Below are 23508 nucleotides of genomic sequence, written 5' to 3' on the forward strand. Positions count from 1 at the left end.
ATAATTGGCAAGAGAAGCAATAAACCATCATCTCCATATCTGCAGGCTCTGCGACCAAGGCAAGTCCACCGTGGAACAGGCACTGTGAGAGAAGGCAGTGGCAGCAACCCCAGTTTATTTTTTTCTCTGTCTTTTCTTTTTGGGTTCCCGATTCTCATCTGTCTGCTCCGCTGTGCTGCTCTGGAGAGGGGAGGGAGAGAGCAGCAGTAAAGTGTGATTGTTTTTGTGTGAATAGTCTAAAGAGTGTTTACCTAGAGCAAGAAGCCAGCTGTGCAGAACAGGATTTAGCTCTTTTTTTCTTCACTAACAAAATGACCTGGATAAGGGATTCCTGTCAGCCACTGAGACTTTCCCCATGGACCACTCCCTCTCCAGTTCATGCTGGAACTTAGAGCATGGGCTACCAGTGGCACAGAACAGGGACTCTGTCCTGGATTTTGGCTTATTGAAACACTCAGGAAAGTATGGACAGAAGCATCAATAAAAACCTGGACAATCAGCAGAGTAATTTGTTTATTTTTCTTAGTCAGCACGCTGCACTGCCTTCATCAGCACTATGTAGTAGAGATGGGTCTGAGGAGTATGATGCGTTGCAGAATTTGCCCTGATGGGTCTGTATCTGCAAAAACTTGCATACAAAACTACTTTGCATCATGCTGCAAAGATCTGATCCTGGCCAACAGTTTCATTTCCCCAAGACCAGGGACACAGAACTGGTGCATGCAAATAAAGGCCAGTTAAGGCAGAGGGCTGGGGTGTAGGGGGTGTTCTGAGAGAAACTGTTCACTCCTTCCTGTCAGCTTAGTATTAAAGTGAGAGCTAACCCGGGGAAGACAAGCTGTTCTAACCTCACACATTCCTGCACAACTCGCAAATACAGCTGGCTTCTAAAGAGGAGAAAATCTATCAGTAAAAGCAGCTAAATGAGTTCTGACCTGGTCGTTGTGTGGCTCGTTCTCAGCATCCTCTGAGTTCTGCTCCTGCAGGGCACTGTCCAGCACGGACGCGTTGATGCGGAAATCCCGGGAGGTGCTCAACTTCATGTACTGCATCAGGTTCACCTGCAGCAACCAAGGGGAAACCAGGCGTGGAAAACATTAAGCCATGAGCATCTTAAGTTTAGTTTTCTACCCTGCCTAGTCCTTTGCACAGCACTGGGAGAGAGTCCATCACAGGAATAATGCAGGATTGAAGCACAAAGTGGGGGGAAAAGGCACCTTGCCCCTGGGCAGTCCAGGGGCCCATTTACATTTTCCTATAAGCCAAGTGATTGCCAGCTACTGTCATCCTCATGTAGGACCTGGTTGTACATTTCATGACACAGGCTGGGGGAGAGTGAGGAAAGCTGGCACGAGGTGTTCATGTTCCTGCTCCACTAGGAGCCACTGGCCATAGGCAGGACTGATGTTGGCATGGGCTGGTAACAGTGTGGCAACAGTTCAGCAGTGTTGGGCCAGGAGTATAGGCAAGGACTGAAATGTCCTTACACCTTCCAAATTTGAGCATTAATAGACACTTTAACAGCAGCCCTCTACCATGCCATTGATCCCACTATTCCATCAGGTTCAGGTCACAGAAGATCTCTATTTTACATTACCTTTGACTTCTTGGAGAGGTGGATAAGGAACTTCTCATATTGCTCAATTGCAAAAATCAAGTTTGGGATTGGCTTGGTCTCCCGAAGAACCTTGGCCTGAAATGTGAGAGGAGTGAGATGGGTCAGATTTGGAAGGGCACAATGGCACTGTAGCATGACATGAAGAACACAACATTCCCAGTTTAGAAAAGAGTCTTCAGTAGCCTTGCTCTGCACCAGTCTTGCCTCACCCAACAAGCCTTGCTAGCTTTGTCACTAATTTTAAATTGACTCCCAGGATGGTTGTGCAGTGAGGCTCTCCTGTGCACGGTTTTGTGCTCTGCCTGCAGTCTACAGCCCTGATATCCCTGTCAGCAGCTCCTCTGCTCCAGCTCTCCCAAGGCATCACGAGCACGGGCCATCCAAGCAAAAACCACCTTGACGTTTCATCACATTGTTGTCCTGCTTATTTACTACCACTGGTGTTCATTCCCCATGGTGACAGAGTGGTAAAGGACATGCAGCATTTCAGCCCATTTCCATACACTCAGGGAAGAGCTAGGAAGATCATACTTGTGGCTTTTTTAAACCCTTAACATCACAAGAATGTCTGGGACAGCTGACGAGACAGAGAAAATGCTGTCTGGGAGCACAAACAAAGGACATCAAGGACCAGGAACCTTCCAGCCTGCTCACTTGCTCCCAAACAAATAATCTAGTCATTTTCAACTGCTTCAGTGGAATCCATTCCTTCCTTCATCTTTAAATGTACTGATAAAGGTAACAAACACTTAATGAGGATGCAATATCAATAATCAAGTTCCAATAAATTAGCCCATATCTATAATTTCATATCCCAAATGGTAAAAATATCAGACAAGGAAGGCTATCCAGATTGACCTTTGTTTCATGTCCATGAGATTTTAAGCTGCATTTAATGAAGGTGACTTTTTTGTTGTAGTTCTTTTTTTGTTGTTGTATTTTGTTTGTGCTTTTTTAGAATTTTCTCTGAAGTTACAGTAGATTAAATTTGATTTTTACTTCAAGGCCCAAATGACAAATTGTCTGGTGATCTGTAAGAAGCCACCAGGTGCCACAAGCCTCGAGGTACATGTTCCTGCAACTACAACCCATGTTCTAATGTAGTGAGTCAGTCTTACCATTACTGTGGAGATTGCAGCAGCTTCACCCTCTTTCTTCTTCTTTTTCTTCTCTTCTACAAAGCTTAAGCTCTCACTGTGAATGTTCTGAAGGAGGATGCCAAAAGATGTGTCATTAGAGGGTAAGCAGGGAAGAAAGACCAGCCAAGAAACGCCAGAAAAGTCCTTGCTCTAGCCAGCTAACAGCATTACCAGCTAGGTAACAGGTAGTGATATAAGGGTGGAATTAGGTCTGATGTAAAAAAACCAACAACAACAACAAACCCAATTTCATAATTATACATTCAGAAATGTGCATGTATGAGAAGTCCCCAGCAGTGATAGCTCTGCACATCACGACACCTTCCCCAATATGTTGTACAATTCCTGTGGTACTCACACAAGTATCCAGTTCCTCTCCAGGCAGATAAATCCCAGCTCCAGCACTGCAGTCTTTGGCACCCACATTACTTCACACTGTGATGACTGCAGTGTTGTTGACCTTTATTTGCCATTGTGGTTATCAGCAGTATTAATCTCATCTAAAAAACCCCACATGAACAGAGGGGAACAAAACCCAGCTAAAACCCAGTTCCTTTCCTGCTCAAGCAATAATCAGCATGCTCAGTCCCAAGGGTGCTGGAATGTCTTATACTATATTTGACAAAGTAAAGCTTGAACTGTAAGAAACTCAGGTCATGTCAAGAAGATTAATAACCCCCAAGGGTGCCCCTGTAGTGAAGCTGATACACCACTCAGCATCAGATAGACTGGCTGTGATTGTGCCAGTTAATTTAGGCCTTACCTGTACGTAAGTAATGAATGAGTAACACTGTGGGGTCAGATGGGAACCTGAGAGTTTCACCTGCAAACGAGCAGAGAGAGAGAGGTTGGTGCTACTCCTTACTCAAAGCAATGAGCCATTTCCCCAGAAATCTGCTCACACTCACCAGCTTTTCCAGTCTTCCTGGAATGGTATTTGAGCTGCTGCGGCAAGCCTGGATATACTGCAAGGAAAACAGGAGTTTTTTTCTAGGTGTGCTGTTCCCATCCTGTATCCAGGCAGAGCTCAAAGCAGCTCATATAATGGCACAGTGGGGAGGGCAGGATTTGCACAACTATCCTCTCCTCCCTCCTGGGCTTGTTATATCCCAAGTGCTATGTCTGCATTCCAGAGCTCTGAGAGGAGAGCTCAAAGGACCTCGTCTCAAAGGAGCTCCACAGGCCTGTGTTTCATGGCCCAGTTCCCCCAGGTCCTGCTTCAGGGAATGGGAATGAATGGCAAGGGCAGGGCTGGTGAACACTGTGAGAACACTGTGAGTACCCTTCATTGTGCACACAGTTGTGCAGAGGAACTCACAGCACACACTGGAAGCAGCCAACTCCAAGCCATGCAAAGCCAAATTCAGCCAGAGAGAAGCTTTCCTTTTATCTCCACTGGTACAACTATCACTGCTCAGAAAGGTCACAAAATTGAGGGCATGAAAGTCAACAGAGCAGGGGCTCAACTCTCCTGCAAGAGATCAACAGCCCAGTCCCGAGTGTAGCTGCTGTCAGGGGTCACTGTGAGCTTGCTGCAGCAGATGGAGAGAAGGTTTTTAACTCAGAGGCAGACCACTGTCAGCAGAGAACACTCACGTGTTTGATGAGGGAGGTGAGAATTGTGTATGTCTTGCTGAGGCTTCTCAGCAGTGTGTCCACACAGCTCCCTGCTGGGAGTGCAGTCTGCACCAACTCATGATAGACTGTCAGAAGAGTTCCCAGCTGCAGAATTATACCTTTCTCCAGAGCCTGAGTTTGGTTTGATGCCTGAGTGGAGTCTTCTAGAAGAAAAGAGATGAATATCTGGTGAATATATATCTGGTGAATCCAATTGTGCAGGTGGGCAGCACAAAAGACCATCTTTGTGTCTGATGCATAAAGCCCCAGTGGGGCAAGGTGAAAATAATCACTGGAGAGTTTTTGTGACAACAGCCTTATCTTACTTTATTCATGTGGAACCAGCTCAAGGGTTCAGGGTTAACCTGACCTCAGATTATGCTATCTCAAAATCCTCAAATATCTTTTTGCTTTCTGTCTTTGTCTGTTTTTGACAAAGGTGTAACAGTAAGAACTGGACCACTTTCATTACCTGATGTGTCTGACCCCAGACTAGTGAGTTTCTTGATAAGCCAATCCACCTCTTCAAGGACCTTGTCCACCTGACCCAGAACCAGCAGCTGAGACAGAAACAAATAACAAAACAGGTTTCTGGAGTTTGGCACAATGGGAACCTGCAAGCTGCTCCAAGCACAGTAGCCCTGGACACTGCAGGTGTCACACACACGCTGCTCTGACTCACACAGACAGTGGGGGCTGCAGTCTTGGCATTCACTATGGCGAAATGGCACTGACCCTCCACTTCTATGTCCTGGACAGAGGAGAAGAAACAAATTCTGGTGAGTAAAACTAACTGCTGTCACATAGTTTGTACCAGAGATGCACTCAATTCTGACAGCACTATGTGATAGAAGAGCTCAGCTGCTCCTGCATCATACCTGATCTATATCTCCCAGGCAGGCGTGGATGTCTTGTGCAAGTTCCCGCAGGAGACCGACAGGGCTCTTGTAGAGAACATGGACACTGAAGAGCAGAGACAGCAAACCCTTGCAGCAAGAAATATCCTCTGTGGGGAAGAGGAAGTGACACAGTGCTAGATGCAGAGCTTGCCTAGCTACTTAGGAACATCAGAGATCTTGTGAGGGAAAGTCTCAGATTCAGTATGGATTTAACAGTAGGTAAAAATCCTATCAAAATTCCCCAGCTACAAAAGCAGGGTTTAAAACATGAGGCATCTCATATAATAATGCAAGGGGAACTATGTCCCACTGGAGCTGTTGGGTCATAGAAAAATGGTGACCACAAACACTGAGCAAGTGCAGTACAAACCCTGGCAAGAGTACTGTCTTTCCAGAGTATAAATCCCAATTTATACTTAATATATATAACAAGGGAGAAAAGTCAAGTATGTGAGTGTCTTCCTTTCCTTCAGAAATGCTAATTGTTTTAGAGATGGAGTTCCCTCTCTAATACTTGTGGAAATGTGCCACAGAATTGGACCTCAATGTATCTTGAAGAAGAGGTAACACCAGGATAGAGCATGTAAGGGTCTAATATCAGACCTGACACATCATATCTAAACATGCTCCTCAAAGCTTACTTACCAAGAGCATTTTCTTTGCAAACTTTAACTGTCCAAGTCAGGAACTGAAGGAACTATTTAAGAGGAAAAAAGACATCATGACTTTGAAGCAGAATTCAAACCACAAAACTACTACTAATAATAAAAATTCAAGACAATGAATCAGAGCAGAGGAAGATGAGTAGAGAACCCAAATGTGCTCTGTAAAGTTCCACAAGGGACACTTAGCCTACTAGTACAAGCCAAAAGCTGAGTCCCAGGACAGGGTAATGGCTATACATTCCCTTGGACAGAGTAACAGCCCAATTTAATTTAAGGTAAATGATGACTCCAGACTTCTGGCACAGTTAGTGCAGTTCCTAGCTTGTAAAATTGGGGCACTTTAGAAAATGACTCCTTGCATGGAAGGATTTAGGCACTCAGCCAGTTTGGACTGGACACAAGTCTGCTGGCCTTTTTTGCCTCTACTCCCATGTGGAGGCCACACCACAACTAGGCTATGTTAGGAGTCCCTGCTCAGGCAAACAAATCATTCAGCTGCCCAAAGGCAGGATCAGAATGTGCAGGAGTGGGATGGCAAGACAACTTCCTAAGTGTCCTTGCAGATGTGTGACAAGAGAGCCCTTCACAGTGTAACAGAACTGTACCTCTGACCTGGTGTGGTGTGTGGGAGGAGGCAAGACACACGTGCCAGAGCCCACAGATGCCAGCCCCATCCGATAATCTCCTTCCCACACTATGGCTGTGACAGCCAGTCACCAGGTGAAGGCTGAGGAGTACCTGCTGTGAGGCTGGATCCAGGAGTTTGGACAGTGTGGAGAGCACGGTGATGAGTGACTGCGTTTCCTTGGCATTGAAGTCATCTTCAGCACTGCTGAGCTGGTTCACCAGGGATCTCTGGTTAGGGGAATGAAAACACTCCCTGAGTGTGAATATGTGTTGCATAAGCAAATAACCAGTAAGCTGCAAGCAGATAAAGGGATCAGCAGCAAGGAGGATGACAAAGAGTACAAAACCAGGACTCTTCTCAAGAACAAGTGCTGATTTTTGATAGGAATGCTTACAGACAGTTCTGCATATGGTCAGTGTGACTTTTAGAATACTCGGGTAAGTTTATGCTGCACTGAAGAACTTAGAGTTCTGTAAATACACATGCATGTCCACCCAGCTCTGTAGGGCACCCTGAAGAAACTTTCTTTAGGGATGAGAAACTTTTCTGAACTGCTAGTGAATCAGTGCCACAGTTGCTATCACATACTGAGCCCTGTGGTCAAGCAACAGAGAGCTAGCAGTGTTTCCTGCCAGAATCCCAAAAGCTTTGGAACACTTGCAGCACAGTGGTACTCACCTGAAACTGTCGGATCTGGAAGGCAGCTTTCTCTGTGACATTAATATCCGTTTCTTCTGCGTCACCATCAGTAATATCTGGCAGAGACAGAGAGGTGCAGAAAAAAAGCTAAATGCCAAGAGCAGAATACAGGATTTATTTCCTAAAGTGGGAAAGACTGCTCACAGCTAGACAAGGAATACAGACTGCAGAACCATGGTGAGCTGAAAAACATGTTAAAGGCAAACTTCAAATAGATGAATGCCCCCAACAATCCTCTGTTGACAGACTGAGATCGCTATAAAGGCAGGTAGAATATATTTCTAGAACTTGCCTCTGGTGTGAAAATCTGTGCTACTAAGCCCACCTTGTTCCTGAGACAAGAACCAGACCCACCTCTCCCTAGTTATGGATAAAGGGTGCTGGGCCCCTACTTGCCCACACATGGCCTGGAACTTGGAGGGTAGAAACCAGAGCAGAATTGTACCATGTGCCTACCCAGGGCTTGCAGAAACTGGGGGATCCTGGCAGAGTACAGCTGCTGCACTGTGTTGAAGATCCGCAGCAAACCTTCCAAGCACAGAAGTGAAATGCTTTTGCCCTTCTTTTTCCCTGAATCTTCAACAATGGTGGGTATTGAAGTGTACCTCCAAAGCAGAACCCTGTGGGATGGGAGATGAGATTTACTCCAGTAAAGCTGGCTGCACAGGGCAAGAACTAGATTCTACTCTTAGGATCACATTTTTAATATAACTAAGCTGGAAGGTCTTTTACCTATAGAAAAAGGGTGGGGGAAGAGATCTTTTTTAAGATTGTATCTCAATGTCAGGAAAACAGCTACTGCATTATTCCTGTACAGCTAAATAATTTAATTCTTCCCAGGTGCCAAGAGACCTTCCAATCCCATTTCAAGTCCATCTTTATGCACTCATTTCTTCCACCCAGCTTTCCCTCTTTCTCAGACTCCCATGATCACTGGTGTCAAATCCACCAGTGACAAAAAGAGCTTTTCTCGTGGCATGTCAGAACTGTGAAACGTCAGAATTCACTACAGGGCTCTCTATAAATAAAATCAGAAAGGTAAAGGCAGGCAAAGCAAAGCAAAAAGCTGTGAGGAAAGCAAAATTGTTTGGCCCAAAGGAGACTTTTCTATTTGTAGGCAAACATATTTTTCCTGCTTCCCTAACCCCACTTCTTCCCCTTTTTGTTCCCTCTCCTTTCTTGTCATTAGTTCTGTTGCCTGCTCAGATGATCTTATTCTGTTTCAATGTCCAATCACGCAAAACATGTAGCTCACATGTAGTCCTAATGACTGCAATAAAAATAGCCTCTATTATTTGGGGTGAGACACAAAACCGGCATTATGCATGGCAGGGGTAATTTGCATTTTGTGCTCTCCGCTGACTGGGCTCTGAAAAGACCCCATGCAGATATGACCTAGATTCCAAAAGACATTTACATGGTTCACATTCTTGGATTTCCAAAGGATTAGATGTGTGAATGTCTTCAAGCATCTTGCAGAAGTCCTAAACAAATGCTTTCTAAAGCTTGTGTCCCTCATACATCTGTTTTGTTCTGTAGCTCGAAGTGAGTTTTAACTTTGCTGCATTCCAGAGGCCTCAAGAATCCAGCCTGTAATCATCTTACCTTCTCTATGACAATGAGTGATGAACAAGAAGTCAGGAAGAGGCTGAAAATGTTTGAGGGCATTTGGCTCTTCCAGGCCAAGTTATTAAAGTTGTATCACTCACTATGGCACAGAAACTGTAGTGCCTCCACTTGATCTCTCAGGGGCACAGAAAGGCAGTGACCTCAACCCAGCAACAACAGCAGTTTGAAACAGTTATAGACCGCATTCTTCTTTCAAAACCCTGAGAATCAAAACTCCCACAAATACATTGCTGATGCATCCACATGCCCCACTGACTCACTGAGTGATTTTGCAGAGGTTCTGGAACATCTTCTCTGGATTTTGTCCGTCCGGTCCGTCCGTTTGTCCTGTCTCCTCCAGCTGCTGCACCTTCTGCAGAGCGACGCTGACAGCGTAGCGCAGGAACTCCGTGCTGGAGCGCAGCACCGCCAGGCTCTCCTCGTGGCTTTGGGCATTGTCCCTGCAGGACCAGGAGAACTGTCAGGGAACTGGGGATGCACAAAGGAAGTTCAGGGAGGGCCTGTGAGATCCAAAACTTAATATGCATTTGCAAATAAAATCTCTGGCTGAAGTGAGGGTGGAAAAGACCCTTTGTTTTGGTAGCTTGTAGTGAACACTTGGAGGATAAGAGTTGCAGCAGCCTTTCCAGGCACACTAACACGTTTTGAATTGATGCCTGGCTCTGCTTCACAGAGGACTGGACACCTCCTCACCTGAACAGAGCTGTGAGCAGAGTAGATACAAAACCCATAGACAGGAAGCTCCGTGCAGTTTTGTTGCTCAAGCCAGATTTGTTCTTTCCAGCTTTCTCCCTCAGGATTTCAGAGAGTTTACTGTAACATGTAAACAGGCCTAGGACATCCTCAAACTTGTTCTTACTGCAATAAAACAGTAGAAAGCATTAATGGAGAAAATGCATTATTGGAGTTTCCCATTTGAAGCTTCAGCTTATCACACAGTGATGCTGCCTAAATGATGAAATCTATTTCATCTCCCTGCCTCTCTAACAGCCTCACCCAATTCTCCTCAACCTTCTCTTCTACAAAATGTCATGTCCCATCTCCCACAACACATGACATTCCAAAGGAGAACACACCCCAGAGCTCTGTGAGTGGCTGTGTCACCAGGCACTCAAGCTCAGATCACTGATTCTGTGTTGGCACTACCATCCTGTGCCTGCAATGAGGCTGTACTCCAAAGAGCTGGGCAAATAATAGCACAGCTAGTGCTAGAGAGTAAGATTTAATGTTTTACCTGAAATTCCCGATTTTGAAATTGTACTCAATCAGAACCTCACAAATTCCCATCACCTGAATGGCATAGATGTTATTTTTCACACCAACACCAGAAGACAGCGAAAAATCTGCTGATTTATCCTGAGAGGTAAAGGAAAGAAGTGAAAAATCTTTTCAAAACTTGACAAGAAATCAGCGTTTTCTCCCACTGAGTCAAACTGAAAATCTGATTTACCAGTTCAAAGTCTTCCAACTCGCTCTTGATCATTCGTCGTGTGACAGATTCTAACATATCTTCAAAGTTTTGCTCAAATCCCACATCCTCCTCCTCCTCATCATCTTCATCTCCTTGGCACAGACGCACAGTGCTCTTGTACCAGGCAAGGCAGTGCTGGATGCAGCAGAGCAGGTGGGCCTGGAGGATGCAACCACACAGTCACACTCAGCCTCTGAGCTGGCGGTCACTGCCAGAAGTGGGCATGGGCCAGACTCTTATGGTGGGATGTAAAGAGCTGTAGTTGCCTTTTTAAGTGCCTTGAGTCTTGAGGATATGCCTCATTCCTAGATTGAGGGGATCAATAATCTCACACACAGCTACCCAGTTCCAGCTTCAGACAGTGCTCTCTGCCTGAGCTTTTCTAGATGGGATGTAGACTTAACTCCCACTGCTCCCTCTACCCAGCCACCTCAGGTACTGAAGGAGATGGAAAGGGAACTTCCAAAGGGACTCACTCTAGCTGAAGTGTCTGCTCCCTTCCTGGGTGTGCTACTGCACACAAGCTTCCTTAGGGGGAAACAAAATGATTAATTTGAATTTGTTCCCTTGGAAATCCTACAAACCATGGAGGTCTCATCTCCAACGATTTCAAAGGAGCAAAACCAAAGGACCAATCCTTCCCCCTGCTACACACACACAGCACAACTATTTTATGTGGAATTAAGTTAAAGGAGGGAAAAAATCCCCACAGGGTGAACTCAATAGAGGATAACAGAAGAACACTATTCCTAGAGTATTTTTATACAGGTCCCCACAAACACTATGCTTGGGGAGCTCTAATAAATAGCCTGAGGCGGGGGTGAGATGCCCAGCTCTGGTGCCATTAAAAGGATTGCTCCAGGCTAGAAGAGGTTGATGAAGCACAAGGTATTCAGCTCATGTAGAAGGACAACTAAAAGGCCAGTAAAAGATGAGCTCGCAGCTGTGACCAACCAATATAGCCCTTACCAGTGGTTCTTGCAGGAAGATTTGATCTCCTTGAGCCATAATACATCCCTCCAGTTTGAGTGGAGGCAGGAGGTCTGGCTGGGGCAAGTAATATTGCTTTATCTGTCACAGAAAACAATAAAAATAACCAGTTACTTGGTAACTGAGCCTCTTAGGATGTTTGAAAACAGAGAACAATAATCTCTGTACGCCATTCTAGAGAGCAAAACCTGGCAGTGTGATAGGGGGACTGTACAAGTACATGAGCCACATTGTCTGCTCTACTGGTGATTAAAATTCCTTCTCGAGTTGCTCCTGTACCTCAGCCAGGACACATCAGTGCCCTAAAACAAGATTAGCTGACCACCTGCTGTTGTGTTGCCTCAACAAGTAACTTCACTTGCACCCTACCTGCAGTGTGACCCCTCCTTAAATGGTGAGGATCAATAGCGGCTGCTATAGAAAGTTATAGATACATAATGATGCTATAAAATTTTACACCTTTACACCAACTAACTATTAAGTGCCCTCTGTTACCCAAAAGCTGTCTTGGCTCTGTTCATGTTCCTTTCTCAGACCCTATACTGTCATGGGAAAGCTGGAATTAGTCAGCATGAACTCTCTGGATGATTAAAGGGAAGAAAATTACTTGTCTCAAAGAAAGCACAGCCTGTCCAATGGATTGAGGAAATGTGATTGTCCTGTTGCCATGAGCAACACTGCTGGGGGATGAGTTAATCCTCCCAGATCCTACATGGACTTGGGTATTCTCCCAACGGGAGGACAGCAATAATAATTACTGTGTCAGCACATATCCTTGGGGAACTATGGGAAGGTAACTGCTGTGCACTGCTAAGGAACAGGGAGAGCACAAAGAACTTCCCTGGGCTCACACTTCCCGCAGCACCTAAGAACTGAAGGGTTGGAAAGAGCTCCAAGAGATCCTTCCTCTTCCACCCTATGGCAGGAAATGAACCCATCTCCAGACGTTTACCCAGTCTGCTCTGTCTGTGTAGAAGGGGTTTGAATGCCTCTTTAGGGAGGTGTCACAGCACTCAAACATGTTTCCAGTGTGAGGGAGAACGATTTCCCCAATATTTAACCTGGATTGTTTGCCATACTGGTTGAAGTGCAGAATTAAGAGTCCCTGTAGCCCCACCATGGAGCAGGACTTTACCTGGGACAACAGTGTTTCCATTATAGAGCTGGCCAGCTGGGAGTTCCTGCGAAGGACATCATAAAAACCCTGGAGACAGGAAGGAAGGACAAGTTGGCTGACACAGCAGAGCAAATGAACCACAGGCAGAATAAGTTGGCGTCATAAAATAGCAATGACACTTTGGCACCGTAAGGCACCATGAGGAAGTAACAATGTGCTCAGTGTACAACTCCATACCTGGCAAAGCAAAGGCACCACAGAAAGAAGGTATGAATCAGAAAAAGTATGAATTTCCTCACAGGGGCCCTCTCACAAGCTGTATCTCCCTAGCAGCAGTGGCATCAAGCCCAGAGTGACTTTCACTGCTATTTAACACTAGCACAAGATCCAACTTCAAACTGTGAAACCCTGCTTCAAAGGCAAAACAAGCCAGTGGGGAAACTGTAGGAGGCAACAAATCCTGCAGACTGAGAAAACTCAGTGGATGGATAAAGCAAGCACAAGTTTTCTAGCAACAGTGACAAATACACACAGAACTTGCAGCTCATCAAAGGTCAATCCAACCCAAGACAAGAAGGAAACAAAACCTCTCTGACCTGTACAGGTTTTTTCTTTCTCAAGGTGGTACCCCATGGTTATAACACAGCCTAAGATATGCACCCAAAAATGGCCCTTTATAACAAGCCTATCACAACAGACCTAAGGACAGCCAAGCTTTTATAGAAACTTGGAAAGGAAGAGAAGAAAAAACAGATCCCTGATGCAGTTTCTAAGGAAGCTTCTCCATACTCTGCAGACAGAGTTTTCTTTGGAGCCCACAATTAACTCTGAACAGCTCCACATCTACCCAATGCCTGTTATACCACTCCTCCTCACAGGGCATCAAACATCCTTCCCATTCCCTAGGCCCTGCCACAGCAAGACAGACTTTGACATATTTTTGCTCTTGAACAATGCATGAGCTGAAGAAGATACATCAGCATGTCTTTGGGTTTATAATGGTCAAAAAAAAACCAGGAGCAGAAGGAGTGAAAATATGTTACACATGGCCCGTGAAGAACAAAACCGAGCTGAAAGGCTGTTTTTGACAATAACATGATTGCTCTTTACCTGAGGCTAGAGAAGAATCAGACCACAGAAGAGCTTGTGGCTGTTTAAGAGGTGGAAGAAACCATGTTTACCTCATATAACATGAGTCGAACGTCTGCTTGCTGGCTCAAACATCGCCGCAGGCTGCCCAGGATTTCTAGGCAGAAGGCCTCATTAGCTGCAGAATTATAGCAGGCATGGACATCTGCCTGGACCTGAGAAAGAACATTAGTCACGTTATATTGGTTACAATTTTACAGCACAGGAGCAAGGTGGTAAGGGTCTGGCCCCTGAACAATCACTGAGATATTTCTTGTGCTGCCAGGCTCCTCATAACTGTCATGGAGCAGAGGGAATGCTCCCCAGAACACTGGTGCTGTAAGAGAATGACTTTGAGGAGCAACATCTCTAGGCCAGCTTCTCTTTGCACATTACACTTCCTAAAGCTTTCCTTACAGGAAGGAAATCCTTACTGGATTTCCAGGACTAATCCTTACTAAAGCTGTATTTCCATTCTGGGGGAACACCTCCCTTTTGAGTTGTTTCAAACAGTGCATATTAGACACCAGACTGTCTCACATGTCCACCCAGGGACTGCAGAACAGTACTTACCTGAGTGGCACCAATGGCCTGGCTGCACTGGGAGGAGGACAAGCTGCCCAGAACCTTAAAATTTCTTAACAGGAGCAAAAAGCCAGCGACTGCAGCTTTACGAGCATCAAGCTGCCTGGGAATTGGGACAGGAAAGAAGGTTACATAAGGAAACATGGAAGTAAGAAGCTCAGAAGCACATAAAATACTAACTCAGCAATGAATGAAAGGCCACAAATACAAAGTGACTGGGCCCTGTACAACTGTATTTCCCAAAAGGGCAGTACAGTCCCAAACAGTTAAGAGCTGAGCAGTTTGCTGTAAATTCCCCTGCTCTACACTCTCACAATATTCAGTCTCCTTTCTGTCCTTGCAATGCTTGAACTCATGGAGAGCCCAGGCCAAGACAAAAGTATTAAATATCCCTTGAAAGCTGGGAGAGTGTCACAGACCTCAGAGTTAAAAAATTCCTAATAAAAACCTGGTGTTTTGCTTTGCTCACAGAAATATCAAGTCTTTCCCAAGACCAAGTCCCTTGCTTTGAAAAATAATCCTAGATATTGAATTCCATATTCCTAACCAGGCAGCCACTGGCCAACAAAATCCAGTCTACAATCACAGCAGGATGGTTTGCTCAAAGCACAACCAAGAAAACACCTTGTAAGGGATCAGAGGGAATGTGGCAGCTCAGAATTCTGGTGAGTGGTTCCTTCCAGACCCTCCCTGGATGTATGCAGCTGTGCTAGACACATGTTGGAATTGGTTTTTAATTTTGCCTATGTATTCGGAGCTCCCAACAGCTTTCTGAACTGGCAAAGCCCATTCATTCAGATGGGGGTTGGGATTTGTGTCTCAGTTCAGTGGAGCTGTGACTGTGCCACAGTTTCAGGCTAAAGGGACAGGAGATGTCACTGTCTAGTTATGGGAAGAACACTGTATGAAGATACTTAGCCAAAATAAAAAACACTTCTGCTCCAAAACCATAAATGAGTTGTAGAAATTTTTTCAAAGAATCCCCTCCTCAGCTTACCTGGAAAAGATAGCTTTTTGGAGAACAAGTATCAGGGAGTCCCTCACTGACATGCTGACTTTGAGCAGAGGCTGGAAAGGAAAATAACCTTTGGAGAGAAAAGCACTAAGGCATGCCAAGCCCTTGGGGCATATGAGCTCATCTTCCTCAGGCCCATCTGGCCCTGCATTTCCAGTACTGTCATCAGTACAGTAGGAAGACCAAAACATTTAAAAATAGACAAGAAAACCCAGAGAGCACCTTAGCAGGTTAGTGAGGACACAGTGCAAGGGTTTAGGAAAATAACAGGTTGGACAAAGCAGGTAAAACTTAAAACACCAGGGCAATATTTCAGCCCAGGCAAAGAGGAATACTGACATGGAGCTTGGAAGGAGAAAAATCAATGTGACAGCTACAGCTGTTCAGCTAAACACTGTAGACTTAGTTTTCTACAGGGTGCAGCATCTGGGCATCTTCCAGATGAAAGGTCAGCACAGAGCAGTTTTGGTCCCATGCCAGACTATACCATACCATATGCTTTTTGCTTGAGGGCACAAGCAAATCCATGCTTGAAGAACAGTTCCATGCTACACTGAACGACCCACAGCATAGAACGAAGCATTTCATGAGGAGGGTTATCAGATCATGCATATAATTGTGGCCCAGAGCTGCCACTGGAAGTAAACTAGCAAGGAGATGCATGGAGAAATGCAAAGCTTTACCTGAACTGCACGGAGGAGCCCTTGCACTGTGTCAATGGGTAGAAAGGACAAATTGTCAAAGGTCTCTGTGACTTTGGAGGATGAAGTCTGAAGCACAAGAGGAGCAGACACAACAATATTGGACAGCAAGTCTGAAAAATAAAAGGACAAAAAGAACAGCTGATGCCAAGGGGCCAGAAAAGCCTGAGCAGAAGATGTCTGTAGAGCAATTACAGACTAATCAAAGACCTTCACTGACACAGAGAGGTAATGATAAAATGAGCATTGACAAACTGAGCCTACTGTAGGCACCAAGTATTAAAAATGCTCCCAGCCCAGCTGAAGGGCCTCACCCCACCAGAGGGCACTGAGATGCAAGGGAACAGGCTGCAGCACGAGCATCCTAGCAGCCCCAGTAGCTCCCAAGGACAAGGCAAGGCTGGGAACGTGGAACAGGTAACTGACTGATGATTCTGACTTTCTGTGTGTCAGCTGTTCCACGGCAACTGCCTGCAAACATACTTTTCACCTGTGAGGAGTACAAGGCAAAAACCTCAGTCGGAGGAGAAGGAACAACTGATTTTCTTGGCTTCAGGGGACTTCAGCAGGCACTTCAGAAACCAAATCACATCCTGGGCTGCATCAAAAGCAGCTTGGCCAGCAGGTTAAGGGAGGGAATTCTCCCCCTCTACTCCACTCTGGTGAGAGCCCCCTTGGAGTACTGTGTCCAGCTCTGGAGTCCTTAGCACAAGGAGGACAGAGACCTGTTCGAGCAGGTCCAGAGGGGCACAGAAATGCTCAGAGGGATGAAGCACCTCTGCTACTGAGATGGGCTGAGAGAGTTGGGGTTGGTCAGCCTGGAAGAAACAAACTTTGGGAAGACCTTGTTGTAGCCTTTTGGTACTCAAATGGGGTTTATAAGACAAGGACAGACTTTTTATCAGCAGCTGCTGTGGTAAGAATAGGGCTAATAGTTTTAAACTAGAAGAAGGTAGATTCAGAATGGATATAAAGAAGAAATTTTTTACAATGAGGGTGGTGAAACATTGGCACAGGTTGCCCAGAGACGTGGTGAATGCTCCATCCTTGGAAACATTCAAGGTCAGGTTGGATGAGGTTCTGAGCAACCTGGTCTGGTGGAAGATTGCCATGATCATTAGAAGGCAGTGGACTAGATGACCTTCAAAGGTCCCATCTAACCCAATTCTGTGATTCTATAATGTGTTTTTGAGGAGCTGTGTTATGACTGTCCACAGAGCAGAGCACATTTCTCTCTCTTTTCTGTTACCAATGAAGTGGCTGACAGGAGACGCTGCCTTTGTGAGGACTCTGTTCAGGACCTGCTCAAGAATATCACTTCTGATGGGCTCATGAACCTGAATGAGGAAGAACAATAAATGAAAACCAAAACCTTTAAGATATTTCTGTACTTCACAGCACAGGCATTGTACAATACAAAGAAAATCCAGATCTGACAGGTAAGCAAGTATGGTCACCAGAAGCCCCCTTTCAGCTAAATCCACACAGACTGATTCAGATTTCATCCCAAAATAATCAGAACCAGCACATAAAGGCACACATAGTACACTCAGAACATAATATTGGTTCCAATAATCTATAGGATGAAAATTTACCAGTTTGGTGAAGGTAAATGGGTTTCAATCATATCTTGTCAGATTTTATTTGTACCTCTGAATTTCTCTACCTTCTCTACCTCTGCAGTTTCTTGGAAACTGTAATAGGGACTACACAAGTATCATGCCAGCAGGAACAGATCAGAATTAGATCTTATTGAGGATGGCCTCTTCTGACTGGAAAGGGGAAAACAGGAGCTAAAATCTAGTACTGTTTGCAAAACACTCATAACAGATATAGCAGGCAAGGTTTTGACACCATTTACCAAGAGAGAACAAGAACAGAGTTGTTTTACCCCCACTAAAAAAGACCCTCTCCAAAAGATACACTACCTTAAATGTTTCCAGCAGGATATTTGCCCCCAGTCTGCAAGCCTGCTGGGCTGGCACTTTTGAAAGGCCATAACTATTATCAGCAGCTTTTCCTCCAAAGGGCTTTTTTGGTTCATAGGACTCCATTAGGCTGAAGCCAAGATCCACCAGGCCCTGAGTAACATGGTCCCAACCAAATGCACTGAGGAAAACATTGAAGAGATGAGGAAAGAAACAACTTAGTCATAGGAAAGTTAAGATTGGAGCAGAGGTAAAATCTTCTGCAGTCATTCCAGGGTCCAAAGCAGCAGTGAGAGACAGCTGATGACAGCAGGGAAGATGACAGGCCTCACAACCCTGTGACTGTCCTTAGGCTGAGGGACATGTGCTCAGCACACCTCTGCAGTCCTGGCTCTCCATCAGAATTCCTTTCCAGCCCAAAGGTTTCCTCACTGTTGGGAATGACGTGCCCTCAGGTCTGACTTCAACATAAGAGCAGGCTACAGTTAGGATGCATGAGTACCCTAATGATGTCAAGATCTTCAAGTTGGAGAAAAAGGGAATAGGAATGCCTCCCATCAAATTAAAGGACAAGTAGTGACAGACCAGAGGTATCCCACAGGATGTTTAAAGGACTAATCAGTGAACTTATTCCTCATCCCTTCATCAGAACACAAACTACAGCCAGCAGCATGACTCAACACTGCAGATTAGGCTCTGATCAGTTTAGTCCTTTGTACCACCAGACCCCGAGATTTGAGGTAGAATGAGCAGATTTATACAGCCGCATGTTGTTGTGGGTTTTTTTAATTTGCTAATATAAAACTGGGATAAAACCTTTGGATTTTGACACTGATCCCTGCCGGCACATGGTCAGAAGTATTTAGCATCCCAGAGTGTTTTAATGAAGCTGAAACTCTCCCCACTCCTAAAGCCCAATGAATGGTCTGCAGCACGTGGCAGCAACTCACCTATTTTTCACCACTTCCAGAATGACAGCAGTTATATCATATTGTTGAGGAAACAAATCCTGCAGAAACTTGGAGGCCTGAAGGAACTGCATGTCCTTGCAGCTTCTTGTGATTGATGTTTTCAAGAAATCAAATATCTGGAACATAAAATCATTAAGTGTGAGGAAATGATCTTTGAAATGGGACCTGTATAATCTTGGGTATGTTCCAGTAAGAGCACCAGCCAGACACAAGTTCCACTACAGCCTGCCAAAAATCTTAACTCATTTCTTTGTCAGGACAAATACACCAGTCCCATTAAGTGCCTCAAGGAGGGTGACTTGCTGCCAGATGCTCTTCATGTGGCCACCACAGAGCCAAAACATTAGAAAAATAAGACTGGTTTTCTTCTCATCCTACAATACGAACCCACAGGAATCACTGTTCTGGAAAATTGTGATATTGCTCAGGGGTCTTTTACAGTGTTCAGTAAAGTACAGCACACCGATGATCTAACTGCCTATCCATGACCATCCTGCAATCATTTTAAGCCTAATTCTGGTGGGACTCTGAGCTAACCATGCTTCCTTTCCTTTACCAGGAGTGCAGAGTGCATCCCTATGGAAGCTGTCAGCAAGCTTATCAGGCACATACCTGCTCTTGCAGTCTGTGTTTTACAGCAACTGACAGCAGAAGAGCCACACTGAAGGGACACAGAGCTCTACCAGGGTCCTTCTGTTGCTCAGTCTAGGAAACAGCAAGGAGCAGTGAGAAAACTTGTTATGTTCAACTGAAACACCCTGGAAATTAAGGAAGCCATCAGGCATATGTCTCTTCAAACATATCACAGCACTCACTAAAGAGAACATAACTGCAATCACAAAAATTATTAAATTTTTGTCCAGATAACAAACTAAGTTTTTAAACCCTGCTTCAGTATCCTCAAGAACAGTGGCTGCTCCATCTTTGCCATACCTTCAGATGTCTAATTAGCTCCTCACCCAGGTCCTGGTCCAGGTTGATGACAGAAACAATGTGGAGAATAACAGTGCCTTCCACATGGCGGAGCTGGTCCAGGGGCATTGTGGCTACCTCAAGGTCCACTGACCTGTAAGTTTTACCAGAAAATAATAAGCCATTCAAAGCCAGAAATCATTCCTTATGGATCAAGAAATATGTTTTTGTACAAGGTTTAACTTCAAATTCAGGAGCCCTGGGCAGTGTGGCTACAAATACCCAGGTAGTAAAGAAAAGGGGGTGACAGAGCAAGAACTTACTGTGGAACCTTCTGTTCTTCCTTCTGTCTCTTATCCAGCTGATTGAAAAAACTGATGATTCCATCCAGAACAGTCTTCTTACTGCCCTGCAAGGCAGGATGTTACATTAAGCCATTGCAGGGCCTGCAGTATACTCCAATACTCCATTCCCTCACCTATCACAAATCTCAAGGTATCCTTCATGTCCCTCCATAAATTGCTAAGGCAGGTGAGTGCTCCTGTATGGCTCATTTCCAGATTTCCAGTTTTCATATTTCTTTTGACTGCACTTACTTCTTTTGACTGCATTATCGAATAGCTGGAAGAAACTCAAGCTCTCGGGTGTTCTGATTTTCTTCTTTTTTTTGATGTTGTTATTAATTAGAAAGGATCCTTTATGTTTTAATCAATTGGGAAGGCTAACTCCTAACCTTAAATGTAACAATACATTTTGGCCAGTGGACCCTAATGACCCTCTATAACACATGTATAATTTGTCTTTGGATCTTTTTGGCATTGACTTGGTCACAAATGAAGCAAGGAAAAGAGCCAGATCACCCTGTCAAAGGGCAAAGATGTCCCTGGCAGTCTCTGCTCTGGTGAAGAGCACAGGAGATGACACATTCCCAGGACAAGTCAGACTGCAGCCCAGTAGACAATCATAGTGCATGAGCTATTATTGTAGAATGCAGATCACACAGTGAGCAAAACCACGCTGAAAAAAAAATCCTCTCTGCTGTATTCTAGGTCTGTGCTCATCCCCTGTTTCCCAAAGGTTTGCTTCTTTTCCCACAAGGAAGACCAAGATCCCATCTTTCTCTGAGCAGTCAGCTTCTCCAGGCTAGAGGGAGTTAGAGGAAACAAAACCTAATAATGTTCCATTGTGTCCCTACATCCTGGTTTGGGAGCAATCCAAATCCCTGCCAAAATCCAGACTATAGATCACTCTGCACCATATTTTTCTGTGGTTTTTTTTTGTTTGTTTGGGGTTTTTTTTTTGTTTGTTTGTTTGTTTGTTTGTTTTCTGATGGAATAAACCTGGGGGGAATCCAGCTCCTGTGAACTTTTACCTTTGCAGAAAGCAGCAGCAGCTGATAGACCAGAGGGGGAATCTCCTGCAGGTCTAATCTGGAGAACATCCTCAGGATCTTTTCCACCACAAACTGCAGCTCCTCTCCTGACAGTGGAATATCCCTGTTGAATCAATTTATTTTTTTTCATAAGTAAATTGTTTATTTGCTAAACCTCATTCATACATGGAATAAAAACCATGATGCCATGCCCAGATATGTTTTGCAACCAAACAGATCTGGCATGGATGCTCACTGACCAACCATACATGGTGCTTTGCCTGGCATGGTCAGGCCTCCTATTTGTACTTGCTCCAAACTGCTTGTGAAATAGGACCACAGACAGGACCACAACTTCTGATGTTGAAGAGAAAAGGAATTACCTGAACATGTTGGCAAGATGTATTACACACCGAGGATCCCACCTGGTAAAATATAGATATGTTGGAAGATTGAGAGCAAGCCGGATTATCATTTAGCTCTTCCCTCCTACACAATTATTCAATGTCACCATTTCCCTGTTACATTCTGATACTAAAATTAGAAGCCAGATTTCTGCCAGACATTATCAACACCAATCTAACCACCCACACTTCCATAGTTCTGAACTGCCCCAGCCCCTTTAATAACAAATGCCAGAAAAGGAACAAAAAACAAGCACTTTTTGAGACCAGTCTCACAAGATGTGGGGACAGACAATCTCCCTTGCCTTCCCAGCTACAGAAGACACTGTCTCAGAGGGCACAGATTCAAAGATGACAGGACACACAGCTCATGGAGTTGTCTTTATCCAAGCACAGTGTGAAACACAATGTTTTTGCCACATAACCCAGACCTGCCAGACATACATACTTGCTGGAGCAGAGGGTATTTATCAGCTGTTTCTTAAACTCTTCCCCATTCAGTTCACCTGAAAAAGCAAAAGTCTTAGGAGTTGATTCCAGAGGAAGGGAGGACAAGCAGCGGAGAAGGAACTGATAGGGGTTACCTTTCCCATAAACCAGGTTCTCCTTTGAACTTGCCAGTGCTGTGAGAACAGTGGAAAACAGCTCCAAGGATTTCCCATTGGTCAGGCTGCCCCCTTTAATAACATCCACAAACAGGTTGGCAAGCTCTGCTAATGCATGGCCTGGCAGCTGGCGGGCCTAGGAGAACATAAAACAGGAGAGAGCCTGACACAGCACACATAATTCCACACATACATCCAAACTGTCACCAAAACCCAGCAGAAGACAGAATTTCTTACGGGGAAATGCTCCCTTTAAAGGAAAAGTCGGCCCTAAAATCTCTGTTTTGTACTTTTTTTTTACAGAACAGATTGTTATATGTGATTATAGGTTTAGAAGTTTGAGCCTAAGACTAAACATCTAAAGATAATCAAATTCACACACAGAACCAGCTAACTTAGCCTAGGGAAGATCTATAGGAAGGATAAACTAATTCTCCTCAGAAGTATTTCAGTCTACATATTAAATTATATTCAGCAGAGCCCAGAAAAGCGAGCCCAAAGGAGCTTTACCTCCAGCATCAGCAATCCTATGATTTCCGACACCTTGCCCAAATGCAGGTCCCCTGACTCCACTAGTGGGACGCAGTGCTTGTAAACCTGGAGTCTCCTGAGAACACCACTTCTCTGGGAACAGGGGGAGCCTTATAGCAAGCAAATAGAGGGACAAAAGAATGGGGAAAAAGTTATGCAAGTAACAACACGTTGCTAAACTACAGGAGATCCGCGGGGATAAACTGTCACCTAGCTGCACTCCCTATTTTACCTATGCGACAAAATAAATAAAAAAACCCCAGAGAACCGGAAATGAAGATACTCGGATAAAGTAGTCGCCCAGCATGTTATCACATCCTGTGGTTCCCTCAACCTGCTGCCGGAAATCAGGAAGTGTCACAGTTCTGAGAAGAACCAGCTCGGCAATTAGCTGTCATCTGGCCAGTTCAGTCCTACTGCAAGGTACCTAAAGGCTCTCAAAAGTAAATCGCACTTACCACGGGCTCATCACAACTCTAGTCCAGTTCGCTATCTTTCCGCATGTACTTATGGATGTCGTGCTTCCCTGTGACAGCCCTGACGAGAGGCTTTCTTCCCAAAAGCGACACTTCACCGTGCTCCTGAGCACGGGCTGCACCCACCAGGGCTGCACCCACCGAGCGCAGCTTACACACCACCCACCTTTGAAGATCCCTCTCAGCAAAGCCGCCGTCTCCCTGCCCTTCAGGGCCTGCCTGGTCACCATGTCGCCCAGCTGCAAGAGAAGGGGACGCTGTGAGCTGAAGGAGCAGCCCCGGCGGCGCATCCCCGCCCGGCCCGCGGGCCCCGCGCACCTCGCCCTCCGCCAGGCTCTGCAGGGCCTCCTGCAGCCGCTCGGGGCCCTCCTCGGCCGCCAGCGACAGGATGTGCTGGGCCATGGGGCC

The 23508-nt window shown here is 45.2% G+C and overlaps 1 protein-coding gene across 4 annotated transcripts; it reads right to left on the bottom strand.

Annotated features, from left to right (window-relative positions):
* Positions 1-41: 41 nt before the first annotated feature.
* On the bottom strand, positions 42-23502 carry FANCI (FA complementation group I). 4 transcript variants are annotated; one of them, XM_062501081.1, is made up of 37 exons: positions 23419-23502; positions 23267-23339; positions 22604-22734; positions 22073-22229; positions 21937-21994; positions 21468-21509; positions 21085-21208; positions 20036-20121; positions 19734-19866; positions 19413-19505; positions 18780-18916; positions 17830-18010; positions 17151-17238; positions 15884-16014; positions 15183-15253; positions 14174-14288; positions 13654-13776; positions 12491-12559; positions 11335-11436; positions 10345-10524; positions 10129-10250; positions 9588-9752; positions 9155-9334; positions 7722-7885; positions 7245-7321; positions 6677-6793; positions 5919-5970; positions 5253-5380; positions 5057-5125; positions 4838-4934; positions 4354-4538; positions 3666-3722; positions 3521-3580; positions 2737-2823; positions 1598-1693; positions 936-1061; positions 42-180 (listed from the first exon to the last, which is right to left on the bottom strand). In XM_062501081.1, exons 1-37 carry the CDS (start codon positions 23500-23502, stop codon positions 115-117), a joined length of 4026 nt encoding a protein of 1341 aa, XP_062357065.1. In that variant the 3' UTR covers positions 42-114. The 4 variants fall into 4 exon arrangements, with proteins under 4 accessions (XP_062357065.1, XP_062357068.1, XP_062357067.1 ...); XM_062501084.1 differs by lacking the exon at positions 9155-9334; XM_062501083.1 differs by lacking the exon at positions 23419-23502 and having other exon boundaries at positions 4847-4934; positions 23267-23408.
* Between the last annotated feature and the right edge of the window lie 6 nt (positions 23503-23508).

This window comes from Cinclus cinclus, chromosome 13, assembly GCF_963662255.1.
Source record: "Cinclus cinclus chromosome 13, bCinCin1.1, whole genome shotgun sequence".
NCBI classification, from domain to species: domain Eukaryota; kingdom Metazoa; phylum Chordata; class Aves; order Passeriformes; family Cinclidae; genus Cinclus; species Cinclus cinclus.